At 38.1% G+C, this 19,532-nt stretch overlaps 1 protein-coding gene across 6 annotated transcripts in view; it reads right to left on the bottom strand.

Moving 5' to 3' along the window:
* The window catches only part of CSMD3 (CUB and Sushi multiple domains 3), a 1,548,521-nt gene that overhangs the window by 552,855 nt on the left and 976,134 nt on the right, over positions 1 to 19,532 (bottom strand). For all 6 annotated transcript variants that reach the window (XM_075582415.1, XM_075582410.1, XM_075582412.1 and 3 more), the window contains 4 exons: positions 18,032 to 18,223; positions 16,042 to 16,168; positions 13,111 to 13,313; positions 1,843 to 2,034 (listed from right to left, as the gene is read on the bottom strand). In XM_075582415.1, the coding sequence (XP_075438530.1) occupies positions 1,843 to 2,034; positions 13,111 to 13,313; positions 16,042 to 16,168; positions 18,032 to 18,223 (714 nt within the window). The remainder of the gene's footprint in view (positions 1 to 1,842; positions 2,035 to 13,110; positions 13,314 to 16,041; positions 16,169 to 18,031; positions 18,224 to 19,532) is intronic.

The raw sequence follows: 19,532 nt of genomic DNA, 5'->3' as shown, positions 1-19,532 counted from the left end.
GGGAAGGGGGAGTTATGGGGGGTTTAGGGAGGGAGGGCAGGAGAGGGGGAGAGGGTGCGAGAGGGCGGAGAGGGGGGATGGGGGAGGGTAGGAGGGAGGGAAGGGGGGAGGGGGGTACAGTTCTCACTGCTCACCAGCAGGCAACTGCAAAACCGGAAGCGACAGCAGTTCCAAGCAAAAAAGCAACAGCTCCAAGGTACTCTCTCCATTCGTGCAGTAATGTCAGCCACAAACTCGCCTCTTTGGGAAACGCCCTACGCGTTTCATCACTAAGGACTTCATCAGGGGTTCCCCAAAGAGGCGAGTTTGTGGTTGACATTACTGCACGAATATATATATATATAATATATAATATATATATATATCCCTTCAAACCACCTTCCAAAGAGACACCTGTGCACAAAAAGGATCACACCTGGAAGATATGCTAACAGGAGTCATTTAAATATACTTGGCATATCTTATTAGCATACAGTTTCTCCCAGTTACCTCAGGTGTGTTCCTTTTTAGTACAGGTGTCTCTCCACATGTTGTTTGAGGGATATCTATAGTACTTGGAACTATATATATAGGAATAAGTATAGTTCTTAACTATAACTAAGAACTAACTATAATTAGTTCTTAACTTAACTAAGTATATATATATATATATATATATATATATATATATATATAGTTAGTTAGTTAAGTATATAAGTATATATATAAATATATATATTTAGTTAACTTATGTTGTTTAAAAAAAGTGACAAAAACCCTCCACAGCAAAGCATATAGCAAATGGAAATATTACTGTATGCTCATTTGCATGTCTTAATCTGGTCTTTCACCATTATCACCCAGCACACAGCACGTACACTGCAGCAAGGGATTCTGGGAAATTACATGCAAATGAGCACACAGTGCCACCTTTTGCTTCAAAACCATTAACATGGTTCCCTATAGGCTTAAGCTTGCTGCATGGTCACAACTTTGAGCACAGCATATAGATGTAGAGGTATATGACCCTGTTAGCCGAGCTTAATAATCAAAAATGAATATGAATACCGTTCTGTGGCTAGTTTTTAAGTAAAACCCTTGCTTGCTTTATTCATTATAACAGCGCCGGAAGAAGAGATCAGTGTATTTTGAAAGCTCGCACAAATAAAAGCATTACCACAGAACGGTATTGTCTATTCATTTTTGATTATTTATATATATATATATATATATATATATATATATATATATATATTTACATTACATACGTACATACATACATAAATATACACACACATACACATATACCTTGAGTTTACAAAAAGTGCTAAAGTTTCAGACATTTTTGTCATACCACTCGTACTTGCAGATCTGGAATGAAACCTTTCTTGCACAGTTTGGACACGCGAGAAAGGCTAATAGAATGTGAGAACCTGCATATCAAAAAAAAACTTTTTTTTTTTTACTATAGAGACTTTAATATATTCCTTTTAAGAGAATATTTTTAATACATTGCAAAGTACAAAAGAGTGCTTTGGGTTTTACTTATTTGTTCGATTTATTTCATTACTCTGTTATCTGGTCAAATACTGCATTTCAGAAATTAAAAGATCAACACCAAAACATTTTGGGGTAAATAGAAGTATTTCAATTTCAATAAATATCTTTTTTATTAGGCAGAGTAAAAAATAATATTGAATTAGCATATTATTGTAGTGCAGCAGGTCATAGCAACGCTCTCATTTCAACTTGTCACTTGTCAAGTAAATGACTAGTGATTTATTACTGTAATTATCCTCAAAATTGTGTACAATAAATTGGTCCCAAATATAATATGGAAATTTTATTTTGTTTGTTCCATACCTATACATGACGGAGGGCTTGGCTGCCAAAAGAACCGATTTTCTACTTGGATACAAGTTATTCTTTCTTCCCCTTGAAGCTCATAGCCTGGGTCACACTGAAAAATAACTGTGTCCCCAGGCTCTCGGCCATCCCCATTCCGAGTTCCATTCATTGGAACACCAGGATCACGACATGCCGTAGCAACTGAACCTAGGAAATATAAGAGAAAAATATATAATTTTAATATTTCCACCTCCAATGTCAAATACAACTGATTGAGACAACGAAAAGGACTTGCCAATGCATTGATAATAATCAGGTAGGAAAGAAGAATCTTCATTTCAATAAAGCATAATAATACACATTTAGAGAATTAAGAACCCTGATTTCTGTATTAAATAACGTGATTTCTTATGTAGTTTCTAGTTACTGACTTTTTAATATACAGTATAATAGCAGTGCATTCAGTATGCCCAGTCCTACCAACAGGCTTGCCAGCACTCAAGCCTTAACCTGAGCCCCGGCAGAGTCGTGGAGCAGACATTGGGGTGTTTGGGTAAAGTTGTTGAGCAGAAGAAGTGGTGCAGGCTCAAAGTTGTGGAATAAAATTAGGATCCCTGGAGCCATAGGACCTCACCTGACTTGACTGGACCCACTCAGTCAGCAGGAAGGGGAAGCCCCAGCTGTTCCCCCACTGCTAAACCTTTCATTTATTTCACTTCACTTTCCCAACCACATTGCAAGGAAGCTTATCCTTATTATAAATAATGCATATATATATCTTTGCTGTGGGAAAGTATTTCCTCAAATGTCATAAAAAAAAACACAAAACTGATACAATACATACAATTGCTACAAGTGCTTTGACTGCTGAAAATAATTGACTAAAAAGGACATACAGTAGAGCCCTTCTGAAAATAGTTGATATTGTGTTGTGTATAAAAACTCTGACTACTCCACAATAAAAATGTAATATTACCAAGCTTCAAATACAACGTTTAGAATCCATAAAAGCACAATAGTGAGACCAATATGTTTCCTTTCACTTCTTTGCTTTAGCAAATTACAACTGGCGGAGGCCCTCATTCTCTCCTGTCTCAATTCCTGCAACCTCCTGTTATCCAGCCTTCCTGCCTCTCACTTGTCTCCCCTACAATCTATCCTAAATGCTGCTGCCATAATCACTCTATTCTTTCCTAAATCTGACCTGTTATTTGTATAATTTGTAATTTATATGATTGCCACATGTATTACTACTGTTAAGCGGTATGTACATTAATGGCGCTATATAAATAAAGACATACATACATACATACAAGTAGAGAAAGTGAGGAAACTGAAAAGCAGAGAGAGACTGAAAGACTGACAGAGGAAAGAAGTACAGAGCCATTAACAAATGGAAAGGCACAAGGACAGATATGGAAAAGAGCAGGACTGCCAAATATCCTGAAGGACCAAAGTGGTGAGGACAAAGGGAGAAGAAGTGGCTCAGTGAGTAAAGACACTGACTCTGTAAACAATGACGCTGAGTTTGAAGCAGGGGAGCCTGATTCAATTCCTGGTGTCAGCTCCTTGCGACCGTGGGCAAGTCACTTTATCTCCCTATGCCTCAGGCAGCAAAAACATAGATCGTAAGTTCCCATGGGCAGGGAATGTGTCTGTAAAAAATCCTATGTGATGTGTAGCGTGCACTATACTGTAATTGTAAAGCACTTTGAATCCCATTGGGAAATCATGTGAAATAAAATGGTATCCTGGATTTAAGTAACAAATTGAGGAGGTACCTGGATAGCAGAATAATATACAGGGATCCCTGGTATTGTTTTATTGCATGTTTTCAATCTACATTGGAACTATCTTTCAAAAATTGCTATAAACCCTGAAAGGACTTGCTAGGAATCATAACAACTTTCCAAGGAAGAGAAATAAATGGCAGGATATCCACCATTTTCTACTCTACACCTGATTTACCCAATGTAACACTTATAACTTGACCCATGCTAAGCATTTGCCTCCTTCCCCAAAAGCTGCAGTGGAAAAAAAGCAGGTGGCAGCTGAGCACTTGCATGCTAGTTAACTGGGTGCCCACCCCCCGCGTTTGTTCTCTCCACATATGAGATCGATAGCGGTAGGTTTCCCACTGGCTGTTAGCAGGGGTTAAGGACTTGGTGGTGCTAGTGTTCATAGTTGCAATAGCAGTTCTCTCTGGCACGTTACCCACTCTGGTTATGGTATAGTTCATGTGAGGAGGATGTGGCTGCAGGGGTGGCTAACATGGTAGAGGAATACATGAAAGACAACATGTATTGCCCCAAAATCTGACACTCCAAGTAACTGGTTGGGGAAAAGAGTAATGTGGCATATGTAGAAGAAAAGAATCATTGAACTCCTTGTCGGAATTTTTATTTTTACATTTATGGTCTTCTTTATTTCATCACATCAAAAAATCATCATAAAACAATCCAAAAAGGTCACCAGTGATATGCTATGTGATAGTGCATATTCCCAGGATAAGCGCCTTGGGGTACTGCTGCTCTTCTCATTGAAGGATTATAAGGGCAGAAGTACAGTAGTACTGTGATCCTTTTCTTGTACGTTATCATTTTGGCTGCTGTGGTGGTAAGTAGTCAATTAACGTGTACCCAAAATTTACTTGTTTCCATTTTTTAACATGAGTGCTTTTTTATGTCTCTTTTTTCCAACACAGGCATACAGTATGTGGCATCAGAATGCCTATGATGTCCACCAGCCAGTTTACTACTGGTATCTATTCAAGGCATAATGGGTCTATCATCACAGATTGTAGAACTATTGTAAACTGTCTGCTGTCAGCATTGAAAGTAGTACATAAATAAACAGTTTATTCACAGGGACTATGTTCTTCCAGTCTCCATGTCACCAATTTCTGAGAAGGAGGTAGATTACCTTAATCACAAATCATGTAGAATGTATTATTTTGACTAACTTGTATACAAATCAAATTACAACTGCATAACTTGGTGGCTAGACATATAACTGTGTATGAATCCTGTAATATCATGATGTAAAGTGTTAGTTCTTTTATATATCTATATATATATATATATATATGAAAAAAAATATATATATATATATGCACACATACTGGGGCCCCAACAAGTCAATCACCTAAGACATGATATTCAGATGTGTCCACACTTACTGTTCGCAATGCCACGTTCATGTACAGCCGCTAAACTGCACTACAGCAATGCATGATTGCAGACCCAAAAACAGTAAGCGGTACTGATGTATTAATTCTTCAGTGATACAACAGGAGTCATACACAGCTATACATCCGGAAATCAGGCTATTACAGTAGGTTGTAATTTAATTTACTGCTGCTGGGACACTGTTCCATATGGGGAGAGGTATATGTAGCTTATCTAAAAGGTTAGTATCAGTTTTCACTCTAAGCAGATGGCCCATCATGTGGAGGAAATGTTGTGGGTCCCATTCAGAAGCATGGACTCCCACAATGTTAATCCTCCAAGGCCGTAAGACTCACTGTTTCTGGACACTTATGTTGTTCTTGGCTTGTATGGATATACTTATTTTATTGTCTGTTCTTTTATGTGACACCCATGCATTATTTTTTATGACTGACTAGCAGCCAGTCTAGTACTGGTTAATGAGGAGTGAGAGAGCATGAGAAACCTAGGTCTGAAGTGGTTGATCAAAAACTCTTATTCACTTGAATAAGAATTATCCTCTAAGAGGCTGAGTTGCTGCTGACTGAGTTTGATCACCTACTGTACAGCTTTGCACCACCACAGTGTCAATACCACTATGTGGTATAAATATTTATATTTGTGGACATTGACATTGGACATAAACTAGGTAAATTACAGGATTACAAGTTTGCTACTGAAAAAGTTTCCATTGCAGAAGAGGTTAACAGACATGTCTGCCCTTGTCACACAAGCAAGATGATTTTTGCAGAAGTTGAATGGAGTGATAGCCACAAACCACACACACTGCTTCCCCTCCCCCCTCCATCCAAACATCTGAGGCTGATTGAAGAGGTTTGAACTCATCTTTTCCTGCACACCATGACACCCCTTTTCCTGCTCCAACACCTCTTTCCTTTCTACCTTTGTGAAATAGGGCAATCATTTATGAAAATTCATATATGCATGGACCAGTTATGAGTGACTGACTGCCATCCAGGTTCTAGTGTGAGAATGAGAGCTAGAATGGCAGTCTCCTTTCCCCCTTGCTGGGCCCCTTTAATTGTACAGCAAGTCTTCTCACCATCATCTTATCAGTCTAGTTTGCATTCTAAGATCAGCTTCCTAATTACTATATTGCTTCATCGGTAGCTGCTACATTATTTGTACAGGGATCTACAGTAGTAAATAATTGCAATTCAAATAAATAATCTGTGCCTGCATATGGGCATACAATTTTGTCAATCTGATTCAGTTACTCTGATGTCACTTTAAGTAGAGATATACCTAATGCATTAATACCTACAATACCAATGTTTCTTGAAAGGAGCTCTAGCTTTCAGGAATAATTGCCTGGAGTCTGAAAGTTTCATCATTGTCTCTTAGCTCAAGTGCAGTACCTGTTTGATTAGGAAAGTGTGGTATTTCACACTTTATTTTTTTATTACTTTTTTTTGTCTTTTACTGAAAAGAAATGTGGATAATCAGAGTTTACATATTTTCTAAATACTTGGCCCGGCACCTGTGGCAATGGTATTTGACTGGATATTTCTGTTACCACCACAAAGACAACAACGGCACTATCATTTAAACAAATAGTGATAATTAGAATATGCAAGTAATATGCTTAATTATGGTAGGGAACTGCAATGAGACAGAATGACCAAGAGGTGAAATCGGTAGAGATCTTATGCATTGAGCTGACAGCAGCATAATAAAAATCGAAATAACTATTTTAATCTTTTAAAAAGATCAAATCAGTGTGCACAAATGCTGTGTGGAGTGGGTGGCCCTCAGTAGAAATCTTTAGAAAATCTATTATCAGTAGACATTCTCTCAAATGAGTGAGATATAAATCCGAAGAGAAATACATGTAATTGTTTCACTTGTCAACCAACGGTGAAATGACCTTATCAAATTTTGCTTTACAATATCCCAGGGAAAAATTAGGTTAACATTTTAATGTAAAGTGAAATTAGAATTCAAAGAACAGAAACACATCAATAATTTAAACTTTTTCTTCTGATGGGTAAGCAGTTTTGGCACAGTTTTTTTGCATAAGGAGATATAATGCATGATATCGGACATTGATTGTGTGGTTGTTTTATTTCCAAATAAGAAAGTTGTCTGCATCATTATTTTGACATGAGTTTTAAGGTTTAGATCTGGTACATTATTGTCATTATGCAATCTGTTATGAGTTAAAAACAGATATTTCTTACAAATATTGTATTTCGTTTTACGTCTCTTCTGGGCACATTAATTGTTTCTGTAAATGAATACTGGTCAGATAAAATGTATTATACCACCTACTGCCTCTACCTCCTTTTTTACTACATGAAAGTTAATATGTAAACTACAGTTAGGTTAAATAAAACAGAAAACACTTTTTTGATCATTTCTGGAGTGCTGCCTGTTGATTTCGTCTTCAAAAACGGTATCGTATTGCGCTCTCTCTCTCTCTCTCTCTATTTCTCTCTCTCTTTCTCTCTCTCTCTTTCTCTCTCTCTCTCTCTCTGGGGTGTGAGCCGGTTGCTGCCGTTCGTTGATGTTTGGTGATGTTAACGCTTCTCTATTTTTATCTGAAACTCACCAGCCTTTTATCTCCTGTACCCAATTTTCCAACTCTATCTGTCCATTAAATGTCTGTGAATTGACTATGAAACCTCTGTTATTTTAATGTAACCCCTCCACAACAAAGCATATAGCAAATGGATATATTGCTGTAGGCTCATTTGCATGTCTTAGACAGGTCTGCAACCCCGCCTTTCACCATTATCACCCAGCACACAGCACTTCCACTGCAGCAAGGGATTCTTGGAAATGACATGCAAACAAGCATACAGTGCCACTTTTTGCTTCAAAACCATTCAACATGGTTTCCCTATAGGCTTAAGCTTGCTGCATGATCACAGCTTTGAGCAAAGCCAGGGTTAAGATGCAAAGCCAGCAAATCCACCCAGCCTATAGGGAAACCATGTTGAATGGTTTTGAAGCAAAAAGTGGCACTGTGTGCTCATTTGCATGTCATTTCCCAGAATCCCTTGCTGCAGTGAAAGTGCTGTGTGCTGGGTGATAATGGTGAAAGGCGGGGATGCAGACCTGTCTAAGACATGCAAATGAGCATACAGTAATATATCCATTTGCTATATATATATATATATATATATATATATATATATATATATTATATATATTTATATATATATATATATATATATGTAGAGGTATCAGTACCGTGTTAGCCGAGCTTCAATAATCAAAAAATAAATAGATTATACCGTTCTGTGGCTAACGAAATGCTTTAATTTGTGCGAGCTTTCGAGATACACTGATCTCTTCTTCCGGCGATGTTACAATGAATGAAGCAAGCAAAAGCTATACTATAAACAGTGTCTATTGGAATGTTATCTGTGCTGGTCCTTCCCCCGGTGTGAATGTGTTTTATGGCTGGAGGTGTCAAAAGGTTCCTGAAAGCAAGTGATGAAAGAGTGTGTATGTGTATCAGTGTGAATTAACATGAATGGAGAGCCCACAGTATATACAGTGCTTAACAAAAGGTGTGTGTGGAGTGGGAGCAGATATACATGGTGTGGGTGGGTGTGGAAATGTGAGAGTTAGTAGCATAACTAAAAGTGTGTGTGAATACTATGTGGTCCCTATTGGTGTATAGGGATGGAAAAACAAGGAGTATAAGTGTGTGTGAGAGACAGCTGTGTGTGCATACATATAGCAAACATGGCCTATAGCGCTCATGGGAAGAGAGTTCACTTGTGTCAGTAATGACTCATAAAATTTCGATCTCTGTTTAGGCCACTGCTAAGTGTCCCGAACAGTTGCATAAATTTGTATTCATGCAACCGTCTCTCTTTCGGTGTTTTAAGATTACCTTTGAGTATAGCAACCCTCAGATCGTTCATCTTATGGCCAGAGTCAGAGAAATGTTCGCCAACAGGACTGTCTCTTGTTCCACGTGTGATGCTGTGGCGGTGCAGGTTCATTCTCTTGTTTAGCCCCTGCCCTGTCTCACCTATGTAGTAGCAGCCCCCTGGGCATTTCATGCACATGACATTGCTGGAGGAACAGGTGAACCTTCCTCTGATTTTGTATTCCCGATTCCTGTGTGTATTTGTATTGTGTCCGGTGTGTAGAGCATTGCGCAGGTTTTGCATCTTGGGTCCTGGCATGGTTTTGTCCCGCATTCAGTTGTACTGCTGAATACTTTACTCCTCACCATAATCTACTATATATTTCTGAAAACACTGTATGTTTGTCTGCATAGCCTCTGTCCCTCAGGCCAATGAGATTGCTCCCTTGGGCAGCCTGCCCCCGCACACCTCTCATTGGCCTGAGGCGGGGCCCAAAGGAGACACACAGACACACACAGACACACATAGACACACACACACACACACTCCCCCTCTGTCCCGTCCCCCACCGTCCCCCCCATCACATGCGCCGGCCTGCACTGGCTCCGGACGGAGGGGAAGCGTGGCCCTCCTACCCCAGCCGCCAGCGTTCCCTTACCTCCCCGGCGCTATCTCCCCCTCCTCCCACCCAGGTAAGTCACACCACTGCGCGTCCCGCCTCAGCTTATGGCGCCACTGACTCACCTATTTCAGCCACGCAGCCTCGCACCTCAGGCCCCAGGCCCACACAGGAACACACAGGAACACACAGGAACACACAGGAACACACAGGAACACACAGGCCCCAGGCCTACACAGGGTGCTTCCTGCCACCGCCTGCACGCGCCTCAGTCAGCCGGGCGGCACATCGGTGGACCAAGCGATCGCCCGGGGGGAGGAGAGCGCATCGGAGGGGGGGAGAGCGCGTCGGGGGGAACGGGCGAGCCCGGGGAATGGGGAGCGAGCCCCGAGTCACGGGGAACGGGGGGGCGAGCCCCGAGTCACAGGGAACGGGGGGGGGCGAGCCCCGAGTCACGGGGAACGTTGGGGCGAAGAGCGAGTCATGGGGAACGGAGAACGGGAGGGCGAAGAGCAAGCCCCGTGTCATAGGGGAACCAAGAAGGGGGAGCGGTCAGCCGCTGAGCCAGTGGGGATACGGACGCCCGGACAGGGGGGCATGCGGATACATACATTATGACAATACATATGCCCCCTGCTCTCCACCCCCTTTCCCCCCTCCCCCACTCCCCATTCCCCCCTCCCCCACTCCCCTTTCCCCCCACCCACTCCCCTTTTCCCCCCACTCCCCTTCCCCCCCCCACTCCCCTTTCCCCCCCTCCCCTTCCTCACCCCTCCCCTCCCCTTTCACCCCCCTCCCCTTCCCCCCCACTCCCCTTCCCCACCCCTCTCCCCTTTCCCCCCCCTCTCCTTCCCCACCCTTCCCCCCTCCCCTTTCCCCCCTCCCCTTTCCCCCCCTTCCCTTTCCCCCCCTCCCCTTTCCCCCCTCCCCTTTCCCTCCTCTTTCCCCCCCCTCCCCTTTCCCCCCCTCCCTTTCCCCGCCTCCCCTCCATTCCCCTTCCCCCCCCTCTCCCCTTCTCTGCTCCCCTTTCCCCCCCCCCTCATCGTATTACATTTTATTCCATCTTTCTTTTCAACATTATTATCCAACCTTTACAACAAATAGTCACCTATTGTTCCACCATTTGTACATAATACTACCTATTACGCACTTACATCCCGGGCAACGCCGGGTCTCTCAGCTAGTATATATATCTATCATTAACATTCAAATAATTTAAGGACAATGAAGGTCAATACTTATAAATCAATGAAAACCTAGTAGGAAAATAAGATGTCCAAGCAACACTAAACTAACAATTAAGTAATTAGATGCTTATTTTTTTTAGTGTTGCGTACTGACAGAATATATCAACTACATTTTGTACATTGGAAAGTAGACTTTTTCCAAGAATAAAATAATGCAACACTGTTATGCAATGAATTATTGCTTGAACATTTTTATATATGAGGACATTATGTTCAAACTACACAGAAGTGAGTAATATTCCTGAAGCACATTTAAAGATAAGATTATGAAGGAAGAACATGTTTTTATTAGTTCTGTAATTTCTTAAACTTTATGCCTTTCTTTATTATCTTAACAACACTTCAGCAAAGTAATATCACAGCTTGCACACATCCCAAGCAAGAACATTAAAAATATGGTTATGCTACTTGGGATCACAAAGATCAATAATAAAATATTCTTTGAAGATCAATAATAAAATAAACTTTCCACAGGTTTGGACTCCAGCGATTTAGTGAAATAAATCTCAAACATAATCAATGTATTATTATTAATTATTATTATTATTTGAAAAACAAAATGCCGGGATGCATGTGAAAGTCAATGATTTTCAAAATTTTCTGTTCAATTTGTTAGTCTACGTGTAAGCATGATTTCAGTGTGAAAGTCTGCAGTTTACTTAAATGGTATTGGATGATGAATTATCTGGACGCCTCCAAACACAACTAAACATAAACTCCTTTTATAATTTCTGAAGAATGCAAAATGATAGATTTTCTATAGTGATGTAGAAGTGTTATTTATTCAACCATCATGTTTCCTTTTGAAAAGCATATTTTAATTCAATATTCTGTAAGAATCCCTCAATGTTTACATCACAAATAACATTTCCTTAAGCGATTATTCAACCGTGTATTCTGTTCATTGCTATGTTTGTCTCTGCTTTGCCAAAAGAAGCATACATGAAGTTAAGATTGATCTTTCCTGGGAAAATATTTTAAATAATGAATAAATTAAGCGTTCAATTTATTTATTGATAATATGATGCAAAGAGGTGTAAAAGTGACCTGGCAAAATGTACTGTGCTCTGACAAAATAAATGACAGCATACTACTGCTGCTTATACAGTACTGTAAACTGACAAAATGATGAGTCTCAAAATAACAAATTAGCTGGAGTCCACCAGGACAAAAAGATTACCTATATTATATTTAGTACACCCATTACATAGTTACATCGTAGACTAGGTTCAAAAAAGACATATGTCCATCGAGTTCAACCTATGTTATATTTAGACGATAGATACATAGCCTATATTTGTATGTATGGTATATACAGTATATTGATCTAGATGAAGGCAAACAAAAACAAAAAACTGAAACATTATCCAATGATGTCTAATAAGGGGACAGCTGAATTATTTCCTTACTCCATTACTCCTTCCCATTTTTACTTATTTGGAATATCCCTCTATACAGTACCTGTTCTTTCTAAAAAGAAGCCCAATCTTTTTTGAAGATATCTATTGTACTGTATCTGCCATTACAATCTCCATGGGTAATGAATTCCACATTTTACCTGCCCTTACTGTAAATAACCCTTTCCTTTGTTGCTGGAGAAATCTCCTTTCCTCCAATCTTAAAGGATGACCCCATGCCCTTTGTACTGCCCTTGGGATGAATAGTTCTTTTAAAAGCTCTTTGTATTAACCCCAAATATATTTGTATATAGTTATCATTTCCCCTCTTAAACTTGCTAGATCGTAAACAAATCTACATTAGTTAGCCTCTTCTAATGTCAGATTTTCCATCTCCTTTATTAATTTTTGACTCTTCTCTTCACTTTTATAGTTCCATAATGACTTTTTTATAGATTGGTGCCCCAAAATGTACTCCATATTCAAGGAGTGGTCTAATTTAGGCTTATGCTTTTATATATTATGTTTTCTTCCATTTCATCCATATCCTTTTTAATGCAAGATAAGATCTTATTTGCCTTTCCAACATATATGAGTACCCAGAACAATTTATTTTATTTTGTACACTAACCTCTTATGTGACAATATCAAAGCCTTTGCAAAATCTAAGTAGACCATATCAACTGCACTACCTCTCTCTTTTAATATAGGAACCATGCCTGCTTTACATGAATCTTGTGGTATAGACCCTGTGAACGATCTTACAATGAATGGTCTTACTAGATGCAGCACAGCTTCTGACATTTAGGGTCATACAGTATTTACTAAGGCACCTCATGACCCATTCAAGTGAATGCATGTAAAGTACCTTATGGCTTAGCAGCACTTTGAAAACATATCACTTGCAATGGTGAATTGCAGTGTAAATAGGGAAGCGTACAACAAAACTGAGCAAAAGCAACTTACTTGAAAACTGAATGGCAAATCCCGATTTGCTGATATAAAAGTCTGTGTCAAATTGAACTGTAACAATATTAAGAGTGCTGTGGATTCCTTCAGGAATAAGAGATCCACTAATTTCCTTTAGCAGCATTTCATTTTCCAGTGGTCCATCCCAAACCCGCAGAATGTCATGTGATGCTTCAGTATCAAATGCAAGAAACTGAAGGCTGTTAAAAGAAGATAATTATTATTATAATTTATAATTAGTATACAGTAAATATATCATTATATTACTGCTGATAGTGTGGGTTCACAACCCATTGATGTTCAGTATTCGTTCTTCTGTACATTAATGAATGACAAAATAATGTAGCCATAGAAGACACTGTACAGTACTGTATATTGACAGTATAATATTGTGAAATACACCACCATTTTTTACATTGTGTAGTATCTAAGTAAATCTACAGTATTCTTGTCAGTAAACATCATGTGGAACAAAACAAACATTTTTTTAAGTTACATTAATACAGAGAGAATCAAGAGATATAACAGGCATTACTCTATCATGTGAGAAGCAAACATGTACCTACAGTGGCATGATAGTGAAAAAGGGGACAGTTTGATTTAATATATTGAATATTCTCTGCTCACAAAAATTTAGCAAAATCATCAATGTTTATAAATATTCACCTGGCGTGTCCTTCTAAAAAAACAAAACAAATCTTCATCTTGGATAAAAATGAGAGCGAGAAAGACAAATTTCTATCTTGAATATATTTTGCAAATTTCACAAAATATATTTACAAAAGTGTAAGCACTGGAAAAATATGTGCAGATATGCAACGATCTTTAAAAATTAGCAATAACACCATGCTTTTTAATTAAAACCTAGTTCATCAATTTTATTTTGCTTAGTGAACCCAGTGTTATGATTAGCAAGAGCTAACTTATGTAAACGTCATTTTAAATAGGCTAATGGAGCTTAGTGAATATAGCACTTATTGTGCCATTCAAAACAATCTGAATACAACCTTTTTTTTTCAATTAGCATTTTATTATAATTTTCATGCAATGCATTGCAAAACCATTTATTTATAAATTCACATCTAGCAGAACTTCTTTTTGCACTAGGTACATGTGTAACAAATATTATAAATGTATTTGACTTATCATATTTTGGTTATACAGTACGTAGCTGTAAGATGTGTGCAAAGGCACATATAATGGAGACTGATTTGGGTGCAATATATCTTGGCTTTATTAAGCCTGTTCCTTTATCCAGGCAAAATATACAAAAACAACAAAATAACAAACCCCTATCCCTTTGAAGGGCTAACTTACTTTCCCAGACCCTATCTGCAGGACTAGAGGGATATTTCCATTACTAGCCTATCACCCCAATGTCTCCGGAGGTACCATAAGCAGATGGCCCTCCATGTCAGTCTCTGTCAGGTTCCTGAGTCCTCTGTGTCCATGAAATATACAGTAGGTCTCTGGGTGTCTGGGTGTCTGGATCTCAGCACAGCCTTTGTCTGTGTGCAGGCTTCTCTGCTCTACTTACAGTATGTCAGCCCAAATGTAAGCAAAGGAATCTCTCTCCTGTGTCCCACATGAGGCTTTTTACAGAGTTCTCATTAATCCAGATGGAGACTAGTTAATTGAGTGGCTGCAATCAACTATCTCACTGTTGGATTCTCAGAGTTCGGAGGCTGATTTATTTAAACAGGGATAAGTCTCTGTTACAGTAGCATAAATAGTTTATCCTTTAAAAAAAAAAAAAACTTCAAGCTTCTAACATGTGATCCAATATATATCTGATACAAAATTGGGTATACAAAATGTGATCTATGAAGGGCACTTCTTAGTCTTAATATGTACTGTGCTGTCAGTGTAAATGAAATATTGGTTCAGTGACATATTGTATAACTTAAATAGAGTGAAATGTGTATGAAAATTCTAATTCTGCATTTTCGTGCTAAACCGAGTTCATGAAAAGTCACGGGAACTAGTCAAGTGATTTTAAATCCTATCACCATTTGTCTTCTATTGTTTTTTTTTTTTTGTTTTTTTTACCATACAGTAGAAATGAGATCAGTAATGTAAGGATATTTGACATTTCTTTTAGTCATTGTTCTTAAGAAGAATGGCTTAATGGGAACATTTGCTGGGGAACATTACAGGACTACAAAGAGGTAGTAAATCTCTGCTAAGATTTGTGACAGCTTGGTGTACTCATTTCTATCATATAAAAACATCCATGCTGCAAGTAAATTGCAACACTCCATATCTGTCACCCATTTAACCATTATCGAGTGAAATCAGGACACATACCAATGGGAGGAGGTTGCCAAGTAGGCCATGTATATTAAAGAGGGCAAGAGGCTTTTAATGTATTCAATGTTGCGTGAACTCCAAACATATGTCTACTTGATCATAAATTCAGATATTCATAAAAGTGAATTATTATTCAATACATTAGATAACATGATATTTATATGCCATATATTTTCAACTCTCTAAGAAGATTTCTCTCAATAAGCATTTAGGAACATATTTACTAAGCCATATTCTACATCAGAAAACACTTTCCAGTATGACTTAGTAAATATAGTATACTGCCATTACTTGTACATCAGAAATGCCATCCATTTCATAACATTCCAAGAAAGAACAGAAAATAATGACTATTAAAGGTACACCACCCAATTTGTGACTTCTAATAAAAAAAATTGAGGCCATCTTTAAAAATTCTTAAAAAAAACAATATTCACAAAACACTGGAGGACAAAAATGGAATCCGCTTCAAACGAATGAATGACAGCGGCATTCATGAATGCTCCCTTTTCCATTACTTCATAGAATCACTAACACAAAACACATTTTATTTAGTTTTGACACAATTGTAATTGTTTTTCTTAAGTCCTTTAATGAAATGATAAATTGTTATGTTACCTTACAATATTTCCCAAGTCCACCTCAATTATCCATGTGCAGCGTAAATTATTGTCATATGGAAAAGGGTACCCAGGTGATAATATTCTGCCAGATGATTCTCCTTTGAAACGGCCTCCGCATTCAGCTAATATAAAAAATATGAAACACAAGATATGCTGTTTAAAATAGAAACTCATTATCCCCTTGGGTTGACCAAAGTACAGCATGAATGAGAATGCATTAAAATGTAATGCTTTTTATATTAAGAACGGGTCATGATGTGCAAAACGTGTTCCTAAAAATACAAGGACTACGTATTTGTTATGGTAAAATACTAGTTGATTTGTATTTCATTTTTGTTTGCATAAAATATTTTCAACTTGGTTTTAAAGTAATTCAAAATAATGTATCAAATTATTTTGCCATCTTATTTCCCACTTAAAAGGTATGTATAATATATATATATATATATATATATATATATATTTATTATTATTATTTTTACATTTGTTACTCAGCAATGTAGATTGTTAAAAGATTATTCATTTTCAGAGTTTTTAGCATGGACAAATTACAATCCTATGTGGTAACAATAGTGGATGAGAAAAAATGCAGTCAGTGGATTCTTTTAGCAGGTCCACAAACAAAAACTGGTACAAGTGCACATACACTTATGAAAGCTATAGATATTTTGTATTTGGTATTTTTTCTGTATTTATTCTTACACATAACCCCGGGAGGATTTGCGCCCTGTTCTACGTCTACATTACTTTAAAGTCACAAGATTAAAACGTTTGAAAGATAACAGTGTTTTGGAAATGAGCAAAGAATCATGATTAGTTATCTACATTGAAAGAGTTTGGACATCAGATGACGTTCCCAATGTCATTCATAATGCTTCAGTCGTAAGAGGTAGAGATAGCACTGCAACATTACTAGAACACCACTGTTCAAAAGTAAATAACAAAATAATGATTAATGTTAGTTGTGATGCAAACATAGAGGCTCTTGGTTCTTAGTAAATCACCAATTAAAAACAATTAATATTATTAAATATCTTATTATTTGATAATCTGGTATTTACTTAGTTAATCTATTGATTTGCAGAAGTCCTACTATTAATAGTTTAATTTTAATAGTTTATAAAAAAAAATTATAGTTTGAAATATTCATGACATTTTTGTAGAGAGTGATATGGGTGGCACAGAGAGAGTGATGGGGAGAAGAGTGTGACTAGGAGGGGCAGAAAGCATAACAAAGGGAGAGCTGCACCACTGCCTTATGTAATGGGAGGAGGGAACCTCCTTTTTAAAGGCCCCTAGACAGTTCCCATGTGAATCATACCTCCTCTTGTGCTCTTCAGTGCCTCCATGAGATTAACTTTAAAACGTTACACTCTTCTGCTCCCCCTTACATCTCAGCCCTAATTTTTCGCTATGCACCATCCCAACTCTTGCGTTTTTCTCAAGGATGTCTTGTCTCTACCCCCTTGTATCTAAAGCCCTCTCCCACCTTAAACCTTTCTCACTGACTGCCCCGCACCTCTGGAATGCCCTTCCCCTCAATACCCGACTAGCACCCTCTTTATCCACCTTTAAGACCCACCTTAAGACACACTTGCTTAAAGAAGCATATGAGTAGCACTGTGGCTAATACTATACACATGAAGCTTGGCCCCCTGCAGACGCACTTACCAAAATGCCCTCCCACTGTCTCTGTACGTTGTTCCTACCTACCAATTAGATTGTAAGCTCCTCGGAGCAGGGAATCCTCTTCCTAAATGTTACTTTTACGTCTGAAGCACTTATTCCCATGACCTGAAATGCATATTATTTGTTATTTATATGATTGTCGCGTATTATTACTGTAAAGTGCTATGTCCATTAATGGCGCTATATAAATAAAGACATACAATACAATATAAAATGTCTCTGTAAAGCGCTACATAAAACTAGCAGCTCTATACAAGAACATGCTATTATTATTTTTATAAATAACACTTTTTTACCAATACAAGATGGCAAAGGATAGTCCCATGCTCTCCTTTCCCCCGTCATGCATTTCAGCAGGCTGCTTCCATGGAGAGTGTAACCTGGATTACATCCATAAATAATTGTGCTGCCAGCAAAATGTCCCTGGTCACTGATCTTGTATCCAAATTGTGGTACACCGGGATCTTCACAGTGTGACAGTTCAAAGCCTTATGAAAAATTTCAAAATACATTTATTAAATAATATCCAGTATGTAAAAAAACAGTGTACTTCAACCTTACATATTAACAGGACTTTATAAAACATGTTTCCTTTGCCCCTAAATAATTTATAACATAATAGGTAGCAGTATATTAGCAGACTGGTTTTGTTTAAGTAAAGCCTCCAAACAACATGACATTACATAGCTGGTGGAGTTAAAGGTGCCAAGTGCAGCCTGATGAGATTACCACTCTTACAGGCTAAATTTGTTTTAATTAGTTTCTATTTTAATAGTACAATTTTTCTGCCAGAGAGGTCTGCTGAGAGGTCTGCATTGAATTGTTTGTCAGAGGTTTTGCTGACACCCTGGGAATCAAAAGGGTTAATGCTTATTTTAAGGTTAGTCACTTCCATTTGTGTTTTGGTTTTGACTACAGCAAAATGTAATTTGGTTTTGCACATGGTTTTGGTCCTAAAAAAAAAATGTGTTTTGGTTGTGATTTTGCCACAACTTGATTTTGTTTGGTTTTCGTATTCATTTCTGCTTTTACATTTTTTACAAATAATGGGAAAAGATTATAAAAACACTTAATGTAGTTTAGTACAGGATGCACAACGCTAACTGTAAATAGGTATAAATCATAAAAACAATTAGGAAACTAAAATAGAACTTGAAAAATAAAAACTATTTAAAAATATATTATGAGAAATACCTCATGACACTTGGCCTAGTGTTCTGTTTTGGTTCTAAAACATTTTTGGGTTTTGGGTCTGAGGCCCACATCCACAAAATGTTGCTAAGCTTTAGCACACCTCAGTTCCCATTCATATAGCTAAGGCGTGCTAAAGATTAGCACCCTTTTGTGGATTTGGGCCTTAGGGCCTCATGTAGAGAGCAGCGCTATTTAGAATTGGAGAGGGGATTTTTTTTTAGCTTTATTGGAGAGTTTTTTTCTCCATATGCAGAAAGGGCATAAAACTGCATTTACAATCCTTTCTGCATATGGAGAGTTTCAAACAGCGCTATGAGCGCTGTTGAAACTAGTGGGAAAGAAATCGATTTTTTTTTTTCTCCTCCACCGGCCGCAGAGCGCCAGCTGCTTGGTGGAGAGGAAAAATGTTGAAAATCGCGCCATTTTTTGCCGCGAACAGCCACTAGATGGCGTTCGCTGCTCTCTGCATACGGCCGTTTTCAAGACTGGAGAGATTTCTGTTCTCTCCAGCCGCGCGGCGAGATTCTGTGAAAAAAAAAAATGGCGCTTTTTTTAAAACTCCCCATTATCTGCCTTTCTAAAGGCAGATTTCGCCAATACATG

This window comes from Ascaphus truei, chromosome 2 (assembly GCF_040206685.1).
Source record: "Ascaphus truei isolate aAscTru1 chromosome 2, aAscTru1.hap1, whole genome shotgun sequence".
Taxonomy (NCBI): domain Eukaryota; kingdom Metazoa; phylum Chordata; class Amphibia; order Anura; family Ascaphidae; genus Ascaphus; species Ascaphus truei.
This window is presented reverse-complemented; position numbering and strand designations above follow the sequence as displayed.